Here is a 23,030-nt window from a genome sequence, read left to right as displayed (position 1 = left end):
TATCTTTATTTTCTTTGTATTTAGATCAGCTCTACTTTTTTTGTTTTCCTGCCACCTAACCACTTTAGGACCTGCTCTTGAAGTGGGCAGAAAGGTGTTTGCATTGTGCTTGCTTTCCAGAAGAGATGTTTGATGTAGAAGTTTCTTATTCTTCCATGACTCCTTAGAATAATTGCAGACATCACAGACCATGTTTGAATAGTGCTGCTCCAGGCTCTGGTATGCTGTCACCTTTCTCTGGATAGCTAGATTTATAATTAACTACTGTTTGCACAATTACAAATATTATAATTTAGGTGACAGGGCAGGAAAGGGGGGACAAATCTTCAAACGGATTAGTCCTAGAACAGAGGAGTTGGTGACTTTGAATGCCTGCTGTCAGCATGAGCCCACTGTGCCGGGGCAGGGGCTTTCCCTGGAGTTTGTTCCGGGCGAGAGCAGGCGCGGCGTTAGCTCTGGGAACAGCCCCATCTCCGGGCGGGCTTTGGGAGCCTCCTGCCCGGCCCTGGTTAATGAGTAGCTCGGACCTCCATGTTCCCAGCGTGGGGCGGCTTGACGATGTCACCGCGGCACAGGGTGTGCTGGGCTGGGGACCTGCAGCCACGCTTTTGGGGGTAGCAGTGGGCCCAGCACAGCCAGGCTCCTCTTCCAAGCTCAGTTTTCAAGCCTCTTTTGGAGGTTTACACGGCTGAAAACCAGAGGAAAGTAGCCATCTAAATCAGCATTTTTGAATTTTTTGATCCTTTCTTTACTGCATTTGTAATGGCAGTTGTATTACTGAATTTTGTAGGTTTGATAACACTTTGTAGTAGCTGAACTTCTAAATTTAGGGGAAAAGTTCTACGGCCTCCTAAGGATTTAATTGTACTTCAGCTACATTGATATTCTGCTCTTTTTGCTCTCCAAGTGTTTGATTAATTGATCAAAACAGTTTTGGCGTTTTTTCTGAAGCAAATTATAGTATGGTTCCTTTAATTCCATCTACATGAGTAAGAATGCACATTTCTTTTTTACAAGCTTAGTGCGCTACAGTGCTTGTCTAATTTTGTACATCTTTGATAATGTTGCCAGTTTTTCCCTTCATGACTTAATATTGGTCATTAAGTAAAAGGTTCTTAGACATAAGAAAGTGACAGTTTGCCAAACTGTTGCATACTGAAAGCTTGAGGTAGAAGCAAGTAATTAGTATGGTCTGTGATGATGTTTTTAGTAATACCACCAGAAAGAGTTGTGATCCTTGTTCTTCTGAGGTTTTCATTTCCCTCTCCTTCTGGAGATATTAATAAGGTGGACCTGAGGAGTTGGTCTTGAAGCATTAAACATGAATGATGGCAAAATATTTGTGGCAGATAAAACCTTATCTGTAAAACAAGATGTTAAGACCTGTGTTTAAGTGTAGTAGTGCATGTTTGTCACAGAAGTTAAGGGGTGTATGTGGTCACTGTTAGCTGTCTGTACACAAATAATTTGAGTCACGTTGGAGAAAAGGTGACAAATTCAGTAGTAAGAGAGTGTAAGATAGTTAAATGAGATGGATCTGACTTCTCACCCAACTGTGCAGATAATACTTCTTGAGACTGGCTGGGACTAAAAAGAGGTGCTTTCAAGGAAGCACTTCAGACTCAGCATGAAATCATGCTATCTAACATTTATGAAGGGAATCCCACAAAAGATACTGAAACTTCAATGGGCATTTTAAAATCCAAGCAACCTCAATAGTTTAACCTCTCTCCCTTTTTTTTCTTTTTTCTTTTTTTTTTTTTTTGTAAAGGGTGTTAGTAGGAATTTGTACAAATCCTTAACACTTTTTGTTGTTGTTGTTGTTGTTTTTTGCCTGGCACTGATCTAGTTCTTCAGGAGCAAACTTCATTCATTTTTTTAAAGATGCCAGGTAATTCCCCTTTACTATCTTATCTAATTTCTTCTTCTTCCAGCCTCTGCATGGTTGTTATACCCGTGTTACCATTTGCTTTGTTCTATCCCATTATGCTTTTATTCATCCAGCACTTGTTTTTATGTCTGACCTTCTGCTTATTCTGCTTAAAACCCCCTATATTATTCAGAGCCTGCACTAGTTCCTGATTTAATTAGTCTTATCAGTCCTGATTTATTTTCACATTTGAACATCATCTGATATAATGCTTTTGAAATTTATAGAAAGGGGAGCTCTTTCTTTATGAATGTGATAAAAAATAAACCAGGAGGCATTCCCTTTTTGATTTTTCCTCAAGGTTTTGAAGTGCTTCCCAGCCAGAGCTCTGCTATGAAGATCTCTTAGACCTCCTTTCCTAACATGCTGCTGCGATTCACTTTGGCTGCTTTGTGTTTGCTGGTTCAGGGTAGGCAGCCAGCTTGTCATTGCATTCAGTCCCTAGCAAAACTGTCCTACCAATTATTCTTTCTAATCTCGCAAATTGCCTTTACTTTGAAAGAATTTATGTTCTTGTCATACTGCTTCAAGAGGGGGACTCTATGCTGCTGCATGAATTTAACCCGGTTGAAGGTTACATACCTTGCAAGTTTTGGCTAGATCTAGCAGTTAATTTGCAGTGCATGCTGAAGCTGAATCCCCACCCCATTTTTGCAAGGGACAAACTTGCTTGGATGAAATACTAGATTTTATTAATAGTAGGAAAGTGTATGTGGTGTAGGTCAGAATTTGTACTTTAATTCCAAAGATCATGTAGCAGTTGAGAGCATTCAGCATGAGTAAATATTGATGTCACAGTCAGAAAGCTCTCGCGGGCAAGCAGACCACTTACTTGGTCATGACAAGGTACATTTTGCACTAGGAAAGCAATTAAGATTAAATAAACTAAGCTGAGTATTTTTATTTAGGTGTAATTTAGGGTAGGCAGTCTGGAGTAAGGGTCATTACCTTTGTTACTGATTACAGCATAAGCTTAAATATTAGAGATCTATGTAAAGGTTTAGCTAATAGCTTTCAAAATCAAGTTGCTAATCTGTTTTATTCAGTTGCTAAGGTAAAATAAGCTTGATGACATTGAAGAACCCATTTCAAATTAATTTCTCCTTTAAAGCTTTCATGATGATCAGCTATTTCCAGGAAAAAAGGCTGGTTTGTCATTGATTTGCTGTACTGCTCATTTCTGGTCAATTGACTAGTCTTAAGCAAAACTAGAAATACAGTACTGTGTTTTCAAGTAGTCCTTGTTTTGATGCCTTTCCTTAAAAATGCACGTCTGGTGTATTGCAGGGTCATGAAAGAAACACAAAGGCAAAAAACCAAGAAGTTGTGGACTTCTGTCCTGTTTCTCATTCTAGCTGTTCTGTGATCATGGCTCTAACCTGATGAGATGCTGCAGCCAAACCCCTCTACTTCTCCCAGCCCTTCCACATTAGGTTTTGAGGAATTTGCCTGTGGGGAGGCATTGCCCATTACCTCTGCATTGTAGAAGTGCTGAGCAGTGAGGAAACTGGGAGAGATACCGGATCTCAGGACTGTAAGCGGAGCTCTCCTTTTTTTGCTCCTGTTTCAGTATAAACCAGCAATGCTGGCCTAGTGCCTGCATTCCTCTGTAATCGGTTGCCACAGCATGCTAAGATTGCTTTGTGGGAAGTAGATAAATATTCTACCTGCCAGCCAGGAATACAAAAACTGAAATAGAAAGGCTTGGGGCATGTCAGATCTACTTGGCAAAATTTGGTGTGTTTGTTTGAAAATGCTTGGCATTGTCTTGTGCACTGAATGATTTGAAGCTTAAAAACCAAACTAGCCTCTGAATTATAAACTCTGAAAAATAGCAGCAGTTGATACATAGGGATGCATTCTCAAAAATGAGATGGTTTAATTCTCTAAATTATGTGATCTTGGCTCTGCATGGGAGTTTTAACAAGGTTGAAGAGACTTGCATTACTTCAGATGGCAACAGGAGGCTTTATTATAAATGACCATGTGCTGGACGGCTGTGTTAAAAATCAACAAAAAGGACCTAGGTGGGCTGAATTACTTGTGCCAGTGTTATATGTCAGTAGGAGAATTGGAGAAGAAACAACAAAACACCAAAAAACCTAAAACAACCTCCCCTCCCTGTTTCCCAACAAAACCAAAGTAGTACTTCACCCAAGAGTGAGCAGTTCTTTACCAGACTCCTTTACAAAATCTCACTCTAATCCATTCAATTTTACTCCCCCAAACTCCAGTTTGGATTGCATGGCTCATGCTCACTCTACTTTGGTGGCCCCCTGTCAGAAGGTTTAGCAGGTATTTGTCTAAAAGCTGACCCAATATACTCACCCCAGCCTGTGATGGTGGAGGAATGCTCTGCCTTCCCTGGTCTAGGGAGGTATCTGTGCTGCCAGGGACATGGCTGTCCAGCCTGAACTTGGCACCAAAGCTGTGTTGAATCCTGACTGGGAAGTTGCTTTTTGTCTCTTTGGGGGCTTAAGCTAATTAACATGTTGAAAGGAAGAAAATGACCAAAAATGACACTGGGTTTGCAGTGGAGGGAAGATGCAGGAGCATTTATTTGAGGTGAAGGCTTTTTGGACCAGTCTCATTCTAGTGTGGTGCACCATGGTCACCAGGTATGTGTTAATCTTGTAGGGTGGTCAAAAATTGTCTAACAGGGATGTAAAGATGTAAATGTTTAGATTTTGCTGGTTTGAAACATACACTGTTTAAATACTTATGGAAAACGAGAAAGCACAAATTGTTTGCAAGCTAGGACGTGTTCTGTAGTATGTTTACTTAATTTTTTCTTCACTGTGTGGAGGAATTACTTTCTTCTTTTGAAGTAAGGATGTCCAAGCACATGCAGGAATTGGAAAAATGTCTATCCAGTTTGGATGGCAGTGTTGCTTTTTTTTCTTTGCCTATTCTCTTTGTGCAGAAGGAGGAGGACTTGTGCAAAAGCTACAGAGCTGCAGTCAGTGCTATTGCAGGTCCTGGAGAACAGTTTGATCTTATTGATAGCAAATTCTTGTGATACTAGATGTTTTGAAGTTTGTGAAACAACCTGAAAAGGGAAGAAAGAGGTGCGTTTTGGTAAGCTTAAAAGACAAATTTTTCTGTTAGTCATAAATGCGGGAGGAAGATGAGATGAAGAGAGGAAAGAATGGCAGTAAGCTGTTCATCTCTGGCAATTGTTTACAAAATGCAGATGTTCCTAGACTGGCTTTCCACAGTGTGTGTTTGCTTTTTCTTCCTGACTTACAAGTCAAATATAATGGGATGGGTTGGTTTGGGTTGGGAGGGGCCCTAAAGATCACCTAGTTCCAGGCCCCTACCATGAGCAGGAATACCTTCCACTAAAACATGTTACTCAAAGCTCTATGCTGCCTGGTCTTGAACACTTCCAGGGGTGGGGCATCCCACCAGCTTCTGTGGGCAACCCATCCTAGTGCCTCACCATCCTCATAGTGAAGATGTTCTGCCTAATATCTAAACTGAATTTCTCCTCTTTTAGCCTAAGTCATTACCCCTTTTCCTATCACTACATGCCCATATAAAAAGTCGTACATTTTCTGGAGGTGTTCATCTCCCTTAGGCCCCTCACAGGGCAAGTAAACGCTTACATGAACAACTTCAGTTTTGTTTATCTGAATATGTAAAAACAAGACGTTATGATCAAAATATCAGGAGGTGTTTTAATTTTATCATGTTGTTTAGGTTTTGATTCTAAGATGCAAGATTTCTGCAGCACATTTTCAAATTCTTTCCTAATAATAATGAGGTAGAACTTTGTGTAATTCCTTCAACTAGTTTTGTGAGACTTGAGGATCTCCTGAACTCATCATTTTGAACAGTGCTGGAGTATAAATTGCATTATAGAATTATAGTCTTTAAAAGAAATACTTTTTTCTCTTCATACAACTTGAAGTTCCCCTTCATAACATAACTTTCAATATCCAGATTGCTATTGTGTCCTTCTTTTTTCTTTTAAAGGAAGAATTGCTGTCATTTGATTATTCTACCATTTAATCTTTTTCAATAGTATTTTGTGGTTAACTGCTGATTGCCTGTGCTGTGTTCCAAATCCCTTTGGGGACCTTTTGAAACCATAGGTTTTATAACAGAAGTCTTCTGTCATGCTTAATGGAATATATTTCAAAAGCTTGCAGCAGAATGTGTATTATAAATATATATGAAATAGGAATGTATAGAAAACAGTTCTATGAAGTTTTAAGCTTTAAGTTCTAAAAGAAGTATCTGGGTTCAGAAAGATAATTCATAGTAGTTCTCAAGAGTTTTTTGTTCATTAACACAGTTTACAAGATAGGTTTTCTGAGGTCCGAAATGTTTTCTTGCAAAACGTATGAACTGGGTTTTTTTGTTGCCAGTGATAAGATTTTTTTCTTCCCAAGCTTGAATGGTACACAGTCCTCTGTTGTGTTAAAAAGTAGATTGAGTATTGCCCACAGTGGAAAACACTGGGTAATGGTGGCATGTCTTGATCCGCTACTCAACTGTGCCCATGCATGAAGGAAACTTCAGCCATCTGTAATTTCAGACTATTTCTCAATTTTGGGCTATTTCTTAATCCAGCACTGAATTTTGTGTGGAATTTCTGTTTTCTTTAAAAGCTGAGTTGGATTTCCGTGGCATTAGTATTCATTAATACTCTCACATCCATGATTAGGGTGTTTTCTTTCCTTCTTTCCCTCTTGGCAAAAAATGACAGTCACCACTGCCAGCAGCATCTTTCTGAACTGACAGATTTAAGGGCCATTCAGTCCTTCTGTAGAAGAACAAGTTCTTAAGTGTATCCAGAGTCCAGCTACCTATACCCCTGCTTTTTCAAAGTTTTCAAAATATGCTTTGGCAATTGTTTCTGTCCTGGTCCATGTTCAATTTGAGGCGGAGGAAAGCGACTTGTTCACAAAATGTCAGCATCAGAAATAGTATGTGAACATTTAGATTCACAGCTTTATGTTGAGTCTATACTCTGTTCTGCCTACAATCTGCTGTTTACCTGCTCCTTAAAAAACACCTTAAATTTCTTTTGCTTTGTGAGGTACAATGGCATGAGTCCTGTTGGAAAGACTGAAGTCTTTGATAACTGTAGCTTTGACATGCAAACGTACTGTGTTAATGGGAGAGAAAATTTGTAAAAGTCTCTTTTATTTAAAGCTGGTGTTTGGGTTTTTTTTTAATATGCCTGTACCATAAGAGGCATTTTCTGCAGTTTGTGATTTTTTTTTTTTTTTTTGTAGGCCATCATCACAATGTATTGGCAAATTAAACGTTTCAGTATAGATAGTTTTTTAACTCATAGGTGGAGGACAACAGTTCAAAATTGCTATCAGAAAAGAGCATGTCTCACATAGGGAACATTATATGGGGACTTGATGCTTTTCTGACACTCTCAGCAACATTCTCAAAAGTGAAAATTATATGTGTTTGTTTATGTTACCCTATAGGTGGTAGAGATTTATATTAACCTGCAAGCATAGTGGATAGTGTGAGATTTGTGTGAATAATCCCAGTTTTACTTTAGGGTATTTTTAATACCAGAAGTAGAATAGATAGTTTCTCGACTGTTTGATTGTTTGATTAGTATCATACTATGGATATAGTAAAAAGTAGAATTTCCCTCTAAAAGCATGTTTTGGAAATATGTTTTAATCCTTAAAGCTTTGGTTATTTTTCTGCATCTCATCCTGAATCTGTCATGCAGATGATTATAATTCTGCTTAAATATAACAGCTTTACTTGGCAGGAGAATTGACATGATGGTTCTTGTTTCATGTTATGTGTCATACAAAAGTTTCATGACACACGGCTCATTGCCAATAGAATGAGGTATTTTTTGTATTTCAGTTTTGGTGTGATGATTAATTTGGTAACTCAGATTTCAGAATATTTTAGTTGCTTGTCTTTATAAATTTCAGTGGTGAATGCTTATTTACTTGTTTTTGAAAATTTGAAGGCTTAAATTACTTATTCTATATAAACTCATATATTTATGGGAAATGTTGACAGCTGGGCACTGCAGTGCTCAGCTTTCACTTTGACTCGGTGTCCGCTTCCACTCTTCAGTGTTGTTAGTGTAAGGCACTACCAAGCTGGGGAAGGTGAACTTTGGCTTTCATTCTGCAATTTTTATTTTGAATTCATGCAATGTTGTTAGTTACATCCCAGAGGTATTATTTGGAAAATAAAGTAATGGCAGCCCTTGCATTTTTTGGTGAGATGATTTTCTTTTGTTCTGTGGTCTGCTTAAAACTGAGGCAGGCAATAGAGGAAACCATAGAGTTCCTGAATGCTTTGATTGGCAGCATGCAGGAAGTGAAGCAGCATGCTGTTTACTGTCCTCAACACACTGGCTGAAGGTGTTATTTTAGAAATGGTTTTTAAAAATGAACATCATAAAAATCTCTGACATGAGCAGTAAAAACTGCAAAAAATGTGAAAGCATTATAGGTGTGTCTTGTTCTCACTGTATTTCACAGTATTTTAGCAGTGTAGGGAGCAGGTCTCTTGCTTTTTCTTCCCACTAGTTTTTCTGCTCTCATTCATTCTGTGTGGAGTAGATACCATCTCTTTAGTTGTGCTAGTCCTGCGTCTCAGGTCTAGCAATAATGCTTCTTTCTCTTTGAAATGACACATTGAATACTACAATACCTAACCTGCATGGTTTTATTGTATGTATGCAGAAGAGCGTTTGTGAAGATGGCATTACCAGATTTATACCCTGGAAGTTTGAGGAGTTATTCATACAATCTTGTTTGATCCTTTGCAAATGTGACCAAAATATTTACCTCAGATGTTGGAATAAAGGATGTTAAAAACACAAGATCTGAACAACACTGAAATTGATGGTCAGTATTGTTTTTCCACCAATAAGCTCTTCTAGAATTTAGTTACCTTTGGGTTATCTGATTTCAAGATTAAGTTTTTAGATAAGCAGTCTTTGCTGCTGAACATGTTGCTGAAAGGCTGGGATAATCCTTCTAACCCCCAGTCCCCCATGTAAAGGCTATTACTATGTAAAGAGTATGGTTATTTTGGTCGAATAATCTCTGTTACCCTGTGATGGCAGCCTGTTCTGCTTCTTCAGTCTTAACAGCAAGAACTGTTGGGATGGCTGAAGCTGTGCATGTTTTACAACTCTTTGGGTAAAAATCTTTTTGGTAAACCTTTACACGTAAAGCACACCTTTTTCAAAAGGGGAGGACAGGAAGAAAGAAGAGTCTCAGAAAAGTTGAAATGAAATCTTTGTCTCTAAATCTTGTATTGGAATGAATATATATACATATATATACAGAACAAATGTTTGGTGTGAATGTTCCCTTTTTTCTTAAGGATAATTTGATCACTTAGTATTTTTATTTTGCCACTGTAGGATGGTCCCCAACAGAAATAATGTTCCCAGTGCAGCTGCATGAGTGCACATAGGTCCCAGGCAGCAGAACTGAAATAAGGATGGGTGGCTTACTGTGGTGCATGGCTTTTCTGCACCAGATACTGCAGCTGCTCACACTGCTGGCATTACCTTCAGTATGATATTGGTTTAGTGGGATCTCAGTGGCATGTCAGTCAGGGTACAGTATAATGCTAGAACTGAAAGGCATATTTCCTCTCCCATCCATCTCTTCTGGTCTGTCTTTGACATTCATGTCTGGTCTTGCTGAATCCAGTTTAAAATAGCTGGATTTCCCATGAAAACAGTTTGCAATATGAATTTACCAGGGTTGTGTTATAATGAAAAGCTAAATGAAGTGCAGGGAAGGCTTGCAAATCACTTAATTACTTAATTTTATGCACTAATTAAACATCTAACCTCTTGTAATGGTATAGGGACAATGACTACTGTAGATAGGGAGGTACCTGATTCCTAGACATTCCTAGGAACAAATCTAGTTTATTTACTTATGGCTTTTAAAAGTGAAATAAAAAGCCAGATTCCAATTCTCTGCTGGTTAGAAGAGGAAGGAGTATTCACCATTAGTAGTGGTCTGGTTTTTGTTTTTAGAATGAGGCTTTCTTCCTTGTACCTACCTTCATTGAAACTAAAATGCTTTGAACTACGCTCTAAATAAACACATAGAGGAGTCATACTGTATGTGGTCTACCCTGAAGGCTTATTTGTGGGTGAATTCTGGCATTAAGGGCTATTAAATGGAGAAGAGGTATCATTATATTTTACTGTGGAAGGATGTTTTCTCTTTGCTCAGTTCTGTACTGGTTCTGGTAAATTATGGGCTGGCAATATGTGTTATGTCTGTTTGAGGTATAACTTAAAAATGCCTATGTTTTTTGCTTATATGAACTAAATTTCTATGAAGAATCTCTGCCTATAGGTTTTTTTTTCTGCAAAACCAAAGATGATAACTAGAATGATTTAAGCCTTAGTAGTTCAATTTTTAATATCATTCTTAGAATACTTTGCTAGACCTATTGGTTACTTACATGGCAGATAAGTAATTTTGCTGTGCTTGAAAATATCATAGGTGTCATACCCACTGGAAACAAATCTAAGAAAGCCAAATCTTTAATAAAATTATTGTTTGATTTTAACCTTGCTGTGAAGAGTCTCTATTATAATGATATTGCTGCCTTTCCTTAAGAGAAGTGGTTTGAAAACTTGCAGCTACTGCTTTGGAAGTTGTATGTGTATCTACACACATGCACCTACTTTCAATATGGATATTAACCTTTATTCCTGTTCTAAGGAAGGCCATGCTGCAACAAGTCTTTTATTCTTTGTATCTCAGTTTGGAGGTATTTTTATACCATAATCTGTAAGGCTTAATCATCTAAGGCTTTCATGCTTGTTCTGTATTTATGGTTTAATTGCTTTGGATTGGATTTTTTTTTTAGCTTTTATTTTTCCAAGTAATGCGAAGCTTCATCATGTTGCTTCTGGCTTCCACACTTACTTTTTATATAACTTACCTGAATATGTCAGGAAAATTTTGTGAAGAAATAACTATAAATAAGGATAAAATGGTGATCTGTACACGCTGCTCAAAATGAAGTTTATCTTTTACTTTGGTTATTGCTTTAGTAATGCTTGGTAATTTGTACTGTGGTAAATACCTCTTGGGATTTTCCCAAGAGAAATAGAAGAGCTGAATTTTTTATTTATAGGGAGGCATTTAGTTTCTTATTGGGAATGTGGAAAAGATGAAGCATTTCCTCTGCAGAAGGTGGAAGCAGAATCTGGTTTTCATACGTGGCGAGTTAAGCCTAATTCTTCTATTTGGAAAATCTGGCTGAATAATTTAGTTGTCATTAAGATGCACTGATGATAGATAGGGCTCTGTGCAAGTAATTCTTAACTACATGGGCAGATGCACGCTGAAGAGCATTTGTATCAGTTGTCTTAGGGATATACATTGTCACAAAGACACCTTTACTTTGTTATACCTCTTTCCATTCCCATGTCAGTTATTTTGTACCTTTTAAGTAAAGGAACAGACAACCATAAAATGTAACTGTTATGGAAAGGACACATAAGACTCGGCGGTGTCATTAGTGCTACTGTTTTCCCCTTCCTTGTTAGGGGTGATCACTCAGACAATGAAAGTGGGTTGGAAGCACTATCCTTATGTATATGACATTCCCACAGATTCTGTAATATATATGATTTTTCAGACGCCAACATTTTTAGTCAAGACTGTAATAAAGTAAGAAAACTTAGTGCAGTAATCTCCTCCTACAAAAAACATGAGTGTACCCATTTACAGGAGTAAATTATCCCTATTGACCTGAAGAAGTGGAGGTAATAAATAATTTATTAAAAAAAACAAACAAACAAAAAAAAAAACCAAAAAAAAACAAACAAAAAACCCCAAAACCTCAAACAATCACAAACCAAACAAATCTATTAACAGTTATATGCAGTGTGATTATATGTAGAAGGTCCTTGAGTGTATACTCACCAAATCTGCCCTTGATTTAATTACTTGGTAAAAAATAAGTTAATGGCAGTTATACTGATAATGAAGTCTCACACTTTTTTACTAGCAATTTCCAAGCAGTTGGAAAGAAATCAAATGCTGGTATGGAAAAAAAAAAGCATTTTTAAAAGTCAGTCTTCAATACAAAAGATGAGGAAAACATGTTATTTTTGTTCTGCTTGACTGCAGCATTGCTGTAGGAGAAGGCATGCATAACCAAACTTGTCCAGAAATGTGTTTAATGTACTTGGAAAATATTAACTTCTTTCCATATCTGTGCTTGTATTTGTTTCTCCTGTAAGCCTACTGCATGATTTCATTATGGGATAGAATTCCACATGTTTATTTTATACTTTATAACTGTGAAAACAACTGTGTTTTCGGTGTGTTTTGTTTGTTTAATTAAAATATACCTCCCAACTTCCTGGATTTTTTTTAGGGAAAACATGCTTATTTTAGGGAAAGGAAGAAAAAACATTGAAGTACTGACTTGTTGAAAATATTAAATTGTCTTACAGGTTTTTAAAATTTGGTTTCATTTCTGAATCAGCCTCCTTCCTGATGCTACAAACAGGAACTGAGATTTGCGTGTAATGGCTGGTTCTGGTTGCTCAGGGCTGGAGGGTGATTGCTAGGGCTTAAGAGCCCTTGTCTTAGAAGTGTAAAGTTTCTGGTTGTGCTGGGCATCTCAGTGGCCCCTCTCCCTTCCCCAAAAGCAGTTGCCATTGCAGGTTCCTTCGTATGCTGCTACATATTGCCCTGGGAGTCCATAAGCCATTCCAGTAATCTGGCCCAATTTAAAATACAGCTTTAAACAGCTCACTTATGGATGAAAAGTCATGGAGCAGGTGCCAACAACTCAGCTGCTCACCTGTCTCCTGTTCTCCTTCCCTTGCCCTTTAGGCTAGGGATTCACTAAGTTGTTTCCTTGCAGACTTGCTGAGCTTGTGGCATGCTGAGGTGGGACATGCAAAGTGGTGTGGGCAGGTTCCTGTGGTGTGACACTCCTAACGTAGCTCCCTGGGGAGCTCACTTGGCACAGTGGTGCTCAAGGCCATGGAGGTGGGAAGTAGAAGGTGTGGCTTTCTCTGCTGGGGACTCCAGCTGGTGGCAGTTCCCTAAGCCTTGATTAGTCCCCTTGAGCTCCAGTTGGCTGATAGCTGTGACATCCAAACACTCAGCCATTTGTCCCTGTCTTGGCACAGTTCCTGTGGTCAGCTGGCTTTGTTGAGGACAGCCTCAGCTGGGGCTCTTTGCTTGCCATCAGCACAAACCATGAACTCTGTGTTCCTGGTGTGATTTTACATAAAATGGTAAAAATAAAGGAATTGCAGGTTTTCATTTGTGAACCCAATGCAAACTGGTCACAGTAGCAAGTTTGAATTTCTCATGATGAATTTCCAACTTACTGCTTCACTTGGGGCATTGGGCACATAACCCAGTATCCAGAAGATCACCTGAAGGTGTTAAACTAGAGGTAACTGAAAAACTAGCACAAGACTACAAATTTCAAACTAAGCACCTCTCATTTTATAATGAGCTGCAGTATGAAAGTATGTGTTGGTGTTAGCTCTTGGATAGCTTGGGTTATCCAGGAGACAGGCTGGGTTTCCTACAGAGGGACCATGGTATGAAATGGACCTGTTGTTACTTGTGCTACTATGCACAGTCACTTAAATAAAAATAATCAGTTTAGTTTATTCAGGTTAATTTTTTTGCAGTTATAAGAGTTTTCTTTTTTTAGCTGGTGTTTTTTTTTTTTTTCCTGTTGTGTTTTTTTTTTCTGGATTGCAAACACACATGTGTATAAATTTTATTGATGCTACTGTATTGGCTTCTGCATTTGACACTCAAGTGAGTAGCAAGATATGACTATATTGTAACACTTGAAAAAATAATGCTCTGCTGGAGAGGGATTAGAGTTAGGTATCAAAATGTCTGAAGGGTCTCTGAGTGTAGCTTAACTTGAAGCGTGTTCTGCACTAGGGCTTCAGGGGCTGAGCGCTGTTTGCTCCCTCTCTCTGGGTAGATCAGGAACAGGGTGCTGGAGACTCCTGTGGACTGTTGCTCTGACAAAGTTTGAATATAATTAGGGCATAGAGAAAGGGAATGGTAGAAGTGTAAGATAGATTGGGTATTGTAAGCAAAAGGGTCAAATAGCCTTTTTCCCAGGAATGGAGAAGTCTGTGTGCTGGGACTGTTAGGTGTTGCAATGCAGACTGAGCCCTTAAGGCCAGGCTGATGAAGCTTTGAATCTGGCTACCAAAACATTCTCTCTCATCTAGCGGCTGGCTCACAGTGAAGGATAACCTTCCGCTTAACCCATCTAGTTGGGTAGAGAGCTATTTCTGCAAATGAGAAGGTGTTTTTTGCCAGCTGAGGTGGAGAGTGGAGAAAAGACTTTGTAGTATAATTCATGTAGTCACTTGACTTTTTGGTGAAAGGTGAAGACAGTGCTGAATAAATAGTTTAAAACTTAGCTGCCAGAAAATTAGAGAATGTGAGATTGAAGGCTTCCTTTACTATCCTAGTTTGTCATCAACTTTTTGTATACTCTTGATAATTGGATAACTGTAAGTTTTATTTAACAGCAAGCAGTCATGAATTACCCCATTTTCTGGATTTAAAAAAATAAAACCAAAAAACAAAACCTGTAATTAAATGCAGACTGTATATCAAGAAAAATTTCAAAGCAATAGCAGTGTTTCGTGGTTTATATGGAAATATTGTTCATAATTCTCCTAAAGATTACCTCTTCCTTTTTATTGCCTCATTTAAAAACAACAAAAAAAAAAAAAGAACCAGAGAAAAGAAACATCTAAAACCCCCAACCCACACCTTTTCTGAGGAAAAAAATGCATGCTGGCTAAAAACTGAGTCTTGATAGCTTACAGTTTTGATTTTAGAAAATATACAATGGTGAACTATCAACTGGCTGACAAAAAAACCCATGAGAGTGTTGTTGGAAGTGTTGAATGCTAATGTGTGTCTGACTTCTGAGCTGTCTGTGAGAAGGCAATTGTTTTAGCTGCTTCTGAGTATAGATTACACAGACTTGAGTGGAGAAGCATCACTGCACTGCTTTGTTGCCTTTGCAACCCCAAAAAGATCACTTTATACAATTTTACTTTTCATGGCTCTTCATGCTTTTCATGTTTCCCTTTCAAAGAGATATGTAGTAGAGGCAATGCTTTGGTATTTTAAGTGATTTTTTTTTCTAAATTGTTCCATTTCTGTAGCTGTGTAAAAGAAAAGCCAGCCTGTGTTTTAAGGCAGATACACGAAAAAGGGGAGATGGCAAAATAGTACTCGTATAGATCCCATCTAGCTTGGCCAGCAGTCTATGTAATACTTATATTATGCAAGTCCCTTTGTAGCTGTCCCCTTATAAGTGAGGAATGGTTTGGTAATTGGTATGGTAATTAACCTGGAAAACTATCCCCTGCTTCGCTTGCCAACTGGCTTTAAACACTGTGATGTTAATTGGTAAACTGATCCAGTGAAGAGAGGCTTGAAATGTTTACAGGCTTGTCTGAATTTAATTCACCTCTTATTTCAATGAATGGCTTTTTTTGTTTGATGGGATGTTCTTTTGTTTGTTTTAATTTGTAAATACTGGTTTTTAGAGTTTTGGTTTTCATTAAGAGGGTTTTTGTAAAAGGAAAAAGCCTAAGCAACAAAAGGAGTGTTTTCTTGTGGGATGTTCGTCTTTGATATTAATTTCTGGCTTCATGAATTTATGTATGCTAGACTGTAAAATATTGACATGTTTTAAAAGTTAGTTCTGCTTGCCTTACATATGGTGTTTGCATATATATTCCTGAAACAAAGTGTTACTTGATAGAACCTGATTTGCATTAACTCAAGGCTGTTTTGTCAGCTGAGAGTAAACAGAATTATTGTAGTGGAACTTGTATTGTAAATGCAGAAATATGTAGGAAGTGTAAAAGGGGGTAAGGGGTTTCCTAGTTGCAGATGATAAAACTTGTCTTGATGTTGCCTTCCTATATTATAGTAGGTGTTTGGGGTTTTTTACTGATTTAAACTAAGGCAGTGACTCATGCCTAAGCCAGGTATACATTGCAGGGATTATCTGTAATTCTCTTGATAATGTTTCCATTTACAGTATGGGAACCCCTCTATATTTATGCATTTATGTTCTGGTTTACAACAGGCTAATTTTACAACTTATTCTTTTCTATAAGAAGCATTTGTTAACTTGGGGTGTAATGAGGTCTTCATGATGTTGTAAGTTACTCTGAAAAACAAATATAGAGAATTATAAGAACTGTCATTAAACATAATTTTTGTTTTATAGGTTATTCAGCAATAGTTATGAACTCCCGTTTACGAGCCTTAGGTGGGAGGATAAATAACATACGAGCATCAGAGCTACCAAAAGAGAAAACCCGATCAGAAATAATCTGTAACGTCCACTTTTTGGATGGCTCAGTACAAAGCTTCAAAGTCAACGTAAGTTTGGAAAACTATTTTCTTTTTAAATACATAGAAATTTGTTTGAAAGCTGCAGAGGAAATATGGGACCCTGAGGCATGGTATCTCCAAAAGATGTTAAAGATGTAGCTTTGTCATAATAACAAATTGCAGAATTACTGCTTATGAAGTGGATTTAAAAAGTGCTGTTTTAATTTACTTTCAAGCCAACCAACTTCAATGTCATAAAACCATGGCATGCAGATTGTGTCTGCATAAAGGTCTTCTATATGATATGGGAACCATGAAGAAACAGATCTGGTGATCATTATCAACTGTGAATAAGTAATTCATATTTAAAGGGAACTCCTGAACTGGGATGTGCTTCTCCTTCAAAGAACTTGTAAAAAGGACTCCTCCTGAAAGAAAGAGGCCTTATAAATTCCTGTAGTGATGTCAGTACATATTTTCAGAAGTGCAAAGATGATGTAAACAGTGAAGATGTTGCGGCTCAGTAGGACTGTTCTGTTCAGTCTTTTGTACTTCAATACAGTCTCTTTATTTGGATGTGGGGAGGGAAAGGGGATTAATGGATGTTTATACTCTGTATGTTTAGTGTATTTTATTCTGCAATGTTCTAACCTTTAGTACCGATTTAAAATATCGGTTCATTTTAAAATGAAAAGAAGAGAAACTTCTCAATCACCTTTCAATAGAATTATTTGACCATGTGGAAAAAAATTGTGGGTAAATTTAAGTAGAATTGTGTGTAAGATTTGTGTGTATTTCTTTATATGATACTTATTTTATCCAATTTACCTTATTTGAGAAGCAGCATTTTGCTGAGGAAGTTGTATTGTTTAGATATCTTAGTCAACACTGTGCTTTCTAATAGGACATTCAAAACTGCACCCAAAAGTTGTATTTTCCCAAGTCTCATTGCAGTTCTCAGCATACTGATTTTGTTTTTTAACTTTGTCCGTTGGATATTGGGTATTAATTGAAGTATAAATTATTTGATAGGTTAAAAAGGTTATTTTCACCATAGTATATCCAGAATTACTCTCATTTTACTATGTATTTTGCATGCTATGTGTTCATATATGTGTGTAATATTGGGGAGTGGAGTAGAAGGAAAGTAAGTTAGAGAAGGACCAATATGTTAGTATACTGTTTCCATTGTTTGTCTCTAGCATACCTTGGGAATTGTCTTGTCTGTCAGGGAGCTGGCATAATTGCCACCTTCCCTACACAAGGATCTGTGTAAAGTGGGGAATTCAAAATGGTTTTAAATCCATGCATAGTAGTATATTTGTTCTTTGTAAACAGATGTTTCACAGCTTGGCCTGAAGTCCAGCATTATACAAGTGAAATTTGCTCCCCATTTCCTCCTTTAGACAGTGAGTGCAAAATGGGAACCATTGAGAAGGAACGGTGTAGGCCTTAAAGCAGCCGTCTGGTACCTAAAGAAAGCTGGAGAGGGACTTTGTACAAGGGCATGTAGTGATACAACGGGGGGGGCTAGCTTCTGACTGAGAGAGGGTAGATGTAGATGAGATATTAGGAAGAAATTCTTTGCTATGAGGGTGGTAAAGCACTGGAATGGGTTTCTCAGAGAAGTTGCAGCTGTCCCATCCTTGGAAGTGTTCCAGACCAGGCTGGATGGGGCTTTGAACAACTTGGAGTAGTGGAAGGTGTCCCTGGCCATGGTAGGGGAGTTGGAACCAGATGATATTTGAGGTTACTTCCAACTAAAACCATTCTATGATTTTTTGAAATTCTGAACCCAACTGATTTCTCTCCCTACCTTCAGCGTATCCTTAGGGTGCCACTGCTGCTTATCTCCTCCATCCAGGAATTGTAAGGGCCTCCTTTACTGCAGTTGTGATGCTGAACTGTTCATAGGGGTGATATAGGACTCATTACTGCTGTACATGAAACAAGCAGGGAGTGCAGCTACCCTGCTGTGTTATGGCCTAAGAAAAGGGCTTTGCAGATTTATGTTCTTTGAGTACTGAGCTGGTAATGAGGGAGGCGGCGCTTTTCTGTGAGGATGGCCCTTCTTGATTATCTAACCTTACAGCAGCTTAAGAATAGGCTTTGCCATGCTCTGGTAGCATCATAAAGTCCATTTCTTAAAAGGATTTGAAACCAGCTGCAGAAAACTAGTATCCAAGTTTTGCTTACATTAGCAGAAAAATTCAGCCTGACTTTGTGTTCATGTGTTTATTTTAATTGCCAGCATAATTCAGTTTTATCTCTGTGAGCAAAGAATAACTTGGGTCTGTGGTCAGTCTGGGAATCAGCTGGTTATAAACTGAAGGGCATGTACTTATAGAAAAAAATAAGTTTTGCTCTGAACAGATTTTCCCCACTAGTGAAACCTTTCTGTGTTGCTTTAGAGAAACTATTTCTCATATCAAGATGTTTTTCTCTGCTTATAATTAATTTCTGGACAATGTGTTAATTGACAGTTCTATATTTTAAAGAAATTAAATATGGATATCACATGGCATAATTATTCAGAAGACAAATAAGCAGAAATGTATTAAATGATGTAGTAGTACATTATTAAAAGGAAGGTGCTTTCTGAAGAGACTAGACATAAATACAAGATACATGGATAAAAAGACCTACTCTTCTTTTGGATATTTTAAATAACTTTTCTAGATTTTTTACTTTCTCTGCTTTTACAATTATTGCTGAAATATGTTGAATTTTTTTCCTCTGTCAGAGTTCGGAGAACTAGACCGGAACAGGATCACTTCTTCTAAAGCGTAGAGTTCAGTGTTTTCTCTTTAAAGAACATCAATATTATTAGTGGAAAATTAAGGTTGGGAATTCTTCAGGGTTGTTTGTGGTCTAGTGGTACCTGGTTCTGATCTGGGAAGGCTCAAAGTTTGGATAGATGTTACACTTTGAACTAACATTCTAAGGCTAATATTTACATATGCATAAGTATGCTTTATGTTCATTGACATAATTATATTTTTCATCAACAAATAGTAGAAAGTAAAAGTGGAAAAGCAGAATACTTGAAGCTTGGCTTTTGTCCATATAATAGCCTAAGTGGAATTGGAGAGTTCTCCCATTCTAAAGACAGTGGGATGGAAACAACTGAGCATTGCTTGTCATGTAGCAACTCTCTGAACACAGAATTCTTACTGCAAAAGGATTTCTTTCTTTCAAAGTTGTAAGGGGATTATATAAGAAAATAACATTAAAGAAAAGAAATCTCATGGGTAAGAAGAAACTTAAGATAAATTTACTGTAAGTTTAAACAAATGTGTATTCCTATGTTGTCATTTCTGTTATCTTGTTGATAATGTACATATGCTCAACACTACAAAATATGTGGTGTATTTAAATTTAATAGAAAGTTAACTGAATAGTCTAAATTTGCAACACTGATAACAACTTCTATATTTTGGAATTTTGAACTAGTACTCACTTCTTTAAAATGATGGTAGAACATTCATGTTATCTCAAAATACTGAATCTTTCAGAGAATAGAACAGGGAGAATAGAGATAAAACTGTCTTTTCATTCTCTAGGAACAAGACCTTTATGGAGCCCACAGAGCTGATGTCCATCAAATTTTGTTACCAAATGGCATGGCACTTTTGTAGTTATACCTATGTGTTTCTTTCTTCCTCATCATTCTGATGAATGATACTTCAGATGTTGCTTTGTTTTCCCAGTGGTTCTGTCTGTAGGAGGGTGAATAAAAACCAAGTATTGTAAAACTGGACAAAGGAAAAAAGAAGGTAGATTTTGCATATGGATGTAACCAGAGGAACTTTCTATCTGTTAAGGAACCTGAAGATAGCTGCATAATTTCCTTTCTTAAAAGTTGTTCTTATTAATCATTTATCCCAAAGAATGTTGGTATTCTGACCAGCTGTAAACAAAGACTTAATTGCAAGAGAGCAGTGCCGTTTTTCTCCTGGACTTGTTACTTTGGCAGAGTAGTGAAGTGATGGGCTATTTTGTTCAATGTTTTATATAAAAGTCTTATACCACAGTTTCAGTGAATCTGAAATTTGGATTAATGGTATCACAAGGAGTTCATCAGTATAACCTGTGGTATGTGCTGATTTTAGGTCATTGTTATCAAGAAAGTTCACATGGGAGAACAGACAGACACATTCCACTACATCGCTTGCAATCCACAGAGTATGTTATCTATGCAAGGCTGACATGGCCTTTCTTGTTCCACTGTTATGTGTTTCAGTACTTAGATGGAACATGTCCAAAGTCCAGGCAAAGAACTGAAGGTGCGTGGAAGCTGAGAGTTGGAAATGTTCTTTTAAAACCACATTTGAGGCAAAGACTTGACTGCATTTAGTGCTGAATGTTGCACTTGACTTTAATTATATCCAGGCTTTCTTGAAGCCTCCTAGTAAATTTTGATTGTTTCAGTTTTATGGTAAGGTTAACTCACCTCTGTCCGTATTGTCTCTTCTGTCATGTTCTAAGACTATAATGCATAGGTTTTTCACCTGGAGAAAATGTTAGCTGTCATTCTGATATATAGAGAATTTGCTCATATACCATGTATGAGTGTGTTTAATAGGTATTTATTATATTATGTATATTGCATTGTGCAATAATGTAAATTTGTCTGTAACTTTTGATATAAACATGCAGGTATTTTCTGGTTTTGCTCAACTTTGATTCATTTACCAGGAATGAACACTTGGGAAGCATCTCTCAAGTAAACTGACTTTTGAGAAGGTATAAAACTGACAGCAGCAGATCACTTCTGAATTGCATTGTCTATCAGTTAGACAGTTAATATTTTTGTCTTATTACCTGGGATTTTTGCTTTTAGACTAGTTGTCTTTTAGTAATAGTGTTTCCTTCTAGAAAGAAAATGATGAGGCTGTCATAATTCAAAAAGTTGCATGAATTGAAGTTTGAATTGTAAGGAATGTTTTTCTTTTCCTTCCACCTCAGTTAAGTTTCTTCTTCTGGTATTTGAGAAGGAATATGATGGTTAAAATGAACACCCACAAGTACTGTTGTTATATTTAAAATAATGGACAGAGGTATAAGTCTTAGAGGTTCTTTTTGACTGTGGGTCTGAGTTTTATAACTTTAAACCATTCATAAAAAATGCAGTCTTGCAGAATTTTTGTATATCTGTCACCGAATTTTCCTACTCGGTATTGTTTGATAATACAAGATGGTTTAATGCTACTCTGTGTCCCTGCATGTTGAAAGAACTGCTGTATGAAGTTTCAGGCTGGCAGCAAATATTTAGTTTTGTATTGAGTCAGGTCAGTATACTTGACTGGAAAGCAGTAAGACAGTATGAAATTTGATGATGCCTCTGAGGACAGTGAGAAAGTGATCTGCCCTACAGCAGGCTTGTTAGTCTTAGCCCTTTGTGGGGCAAGACTTCATAATAAATGCTGAAGGAAAGAATTAGTGGAGGGGAAATTTTTCTAAAGTTAGAATGGAATGACTAACCTCATATATATGTTTGTTTTAAATCATTTTTGTGAGGCAGAGGAAATGCAGTGGGTTAAAACTCTGTCCTTGGACAAATATTTTGTATGACCTTTATGTAGGAAAATACTGTGCTAAAGTGTATGGAATCTAGAAACGTTACAGGGTGGGCCAGGAGTTGGCTGAGGAGGTGGCTGTAGATCTTGTTAGAAGGAGATATTAAATAGCACAAGGACATTAAAGGGAGTTCTTGACTGCCAGATTTCCTTAATGTGTTGCTCTTGAAACTTTTTCAAAAAATCAAAAATATTAAGTTTGAGGCCTTATTAACAACAAAAAGATACAGGAATATGAGGTAGCAGGTTATCTTGAACCAGGAGTAATTGCAGTGAGGGAAATCAGTAGTGTAAACTAATAGCTTTTATGAGATGAGGTAATGTTTTTTTAAGCTCAATTTTCAGTTGCAAAGAATAGAGAACAGTGGCAGTTTGCAGACTGAGTTTCTCATGTATTTCTGTTCTGAAAAAGGTGGGTGCTTTCATGCACCAGGCAAGAATCTTCAGCCAGTGTCAAGGAAGTATTAGCAGTGTTAGTCTTGGCATTGAGGCAACCCTTCAGGGAATGTCACATGTGGATCATGACCACTTGCAGACAAAAGAGGGAAGTTCCAGTCAAGCAGGCATAGTAAAACTAGGCTGCTCTGCAGAAGACTGGACCTTAGGAAAAAGCCTGTTCTGTTTATTCTAGATGAACAAAATCTTCCATGGTTAAATAAGAGCATCAGGTTGGTAAATAAATTCCAGGAAGAGACAAGGACAGAGATAGCAGAAGAGCAAATTAGCTGTGTGTTAAATTACTGCGGAAATGAAAAGAAAGTGGTAGCACTGTGTTCAGGCTTATGCATCTTTTAGGACCAAGGGACATAGGCTGTCTGGTAGCAAAGGAGTGTTACAGGCTAAATTAGGAAAGGATGACCTCAAACAGCACGTGACGGGCAGTGGGCATTGTATCTGAAGTCAGACTGAATTTGCAAAAGCTTAGGTGGGGCTTAACTGGGAGAGGTTATCATTACCTCAGAGTGGGGGCAAAGCTTCTGCAGGACAGGGAGATATGCTTTATATTGCACTGTCCTCCGAAATTATCACCACTTCCCTTGTAGAAGTTAACAGCCTGAAGAACTTTGCATGCAGATTTACCTCTTTAGTCCAAGGTTCTAACAATTTCCCCTTAAGTTTATGCAGCTCTTAGGGCAGTGAGTCTTGATCACTCCAGGT

The 23,030-nt window shown here is 37.6% G+C and overlaps 1 protein-coding gene across 5 annotated transcripts in view; it reads left to right on the top strand.

Moving 5' to 3' along the window:
* PTPN3 (protein tyrosine phosphatase non-receptor type 3) overlaps nt 1-23,030 on the top strand; it is a 159,326-nt gene that overhangs the window by 52,404 nt on the left and 83,892 nt on the right. For all 5 annotated transcript variants that reach the window (XM_030969746.1, XM_030969733.1, XM_030969740.1 and 2 more), the window contains exon 2: nt 16,187-16,341. In XM_030969746.1, the coding sequence (XP_030825606.1) occupies nt 16,187-16,341 (155 nt within the window). The remainder of the gene's footprint in view (nt 1-16,186; nt 16,342-23,030) is intronic.

The sequence above is a fragment of the Camarhynchus parvulus genome, chromosome 2, assembly GCF_901933205.1.
Source record: "Camarhynchus parvulus chromosome 2, STF_HiC, whole genome shotgun sequence".
Classification (NCBI taxonomy): domain Eukaryota; kingdom Metazoa; phylum Chordata; class Aves; order Passeriformes; family Thraupidae; genus Camarhynchus; species Camarhynchus parvulus.
The sequence above is the reverse complement of the archived record's forward strand: the minus strand, read 5'-3'. Positions and strand labels throughout refer to the sequence as shown.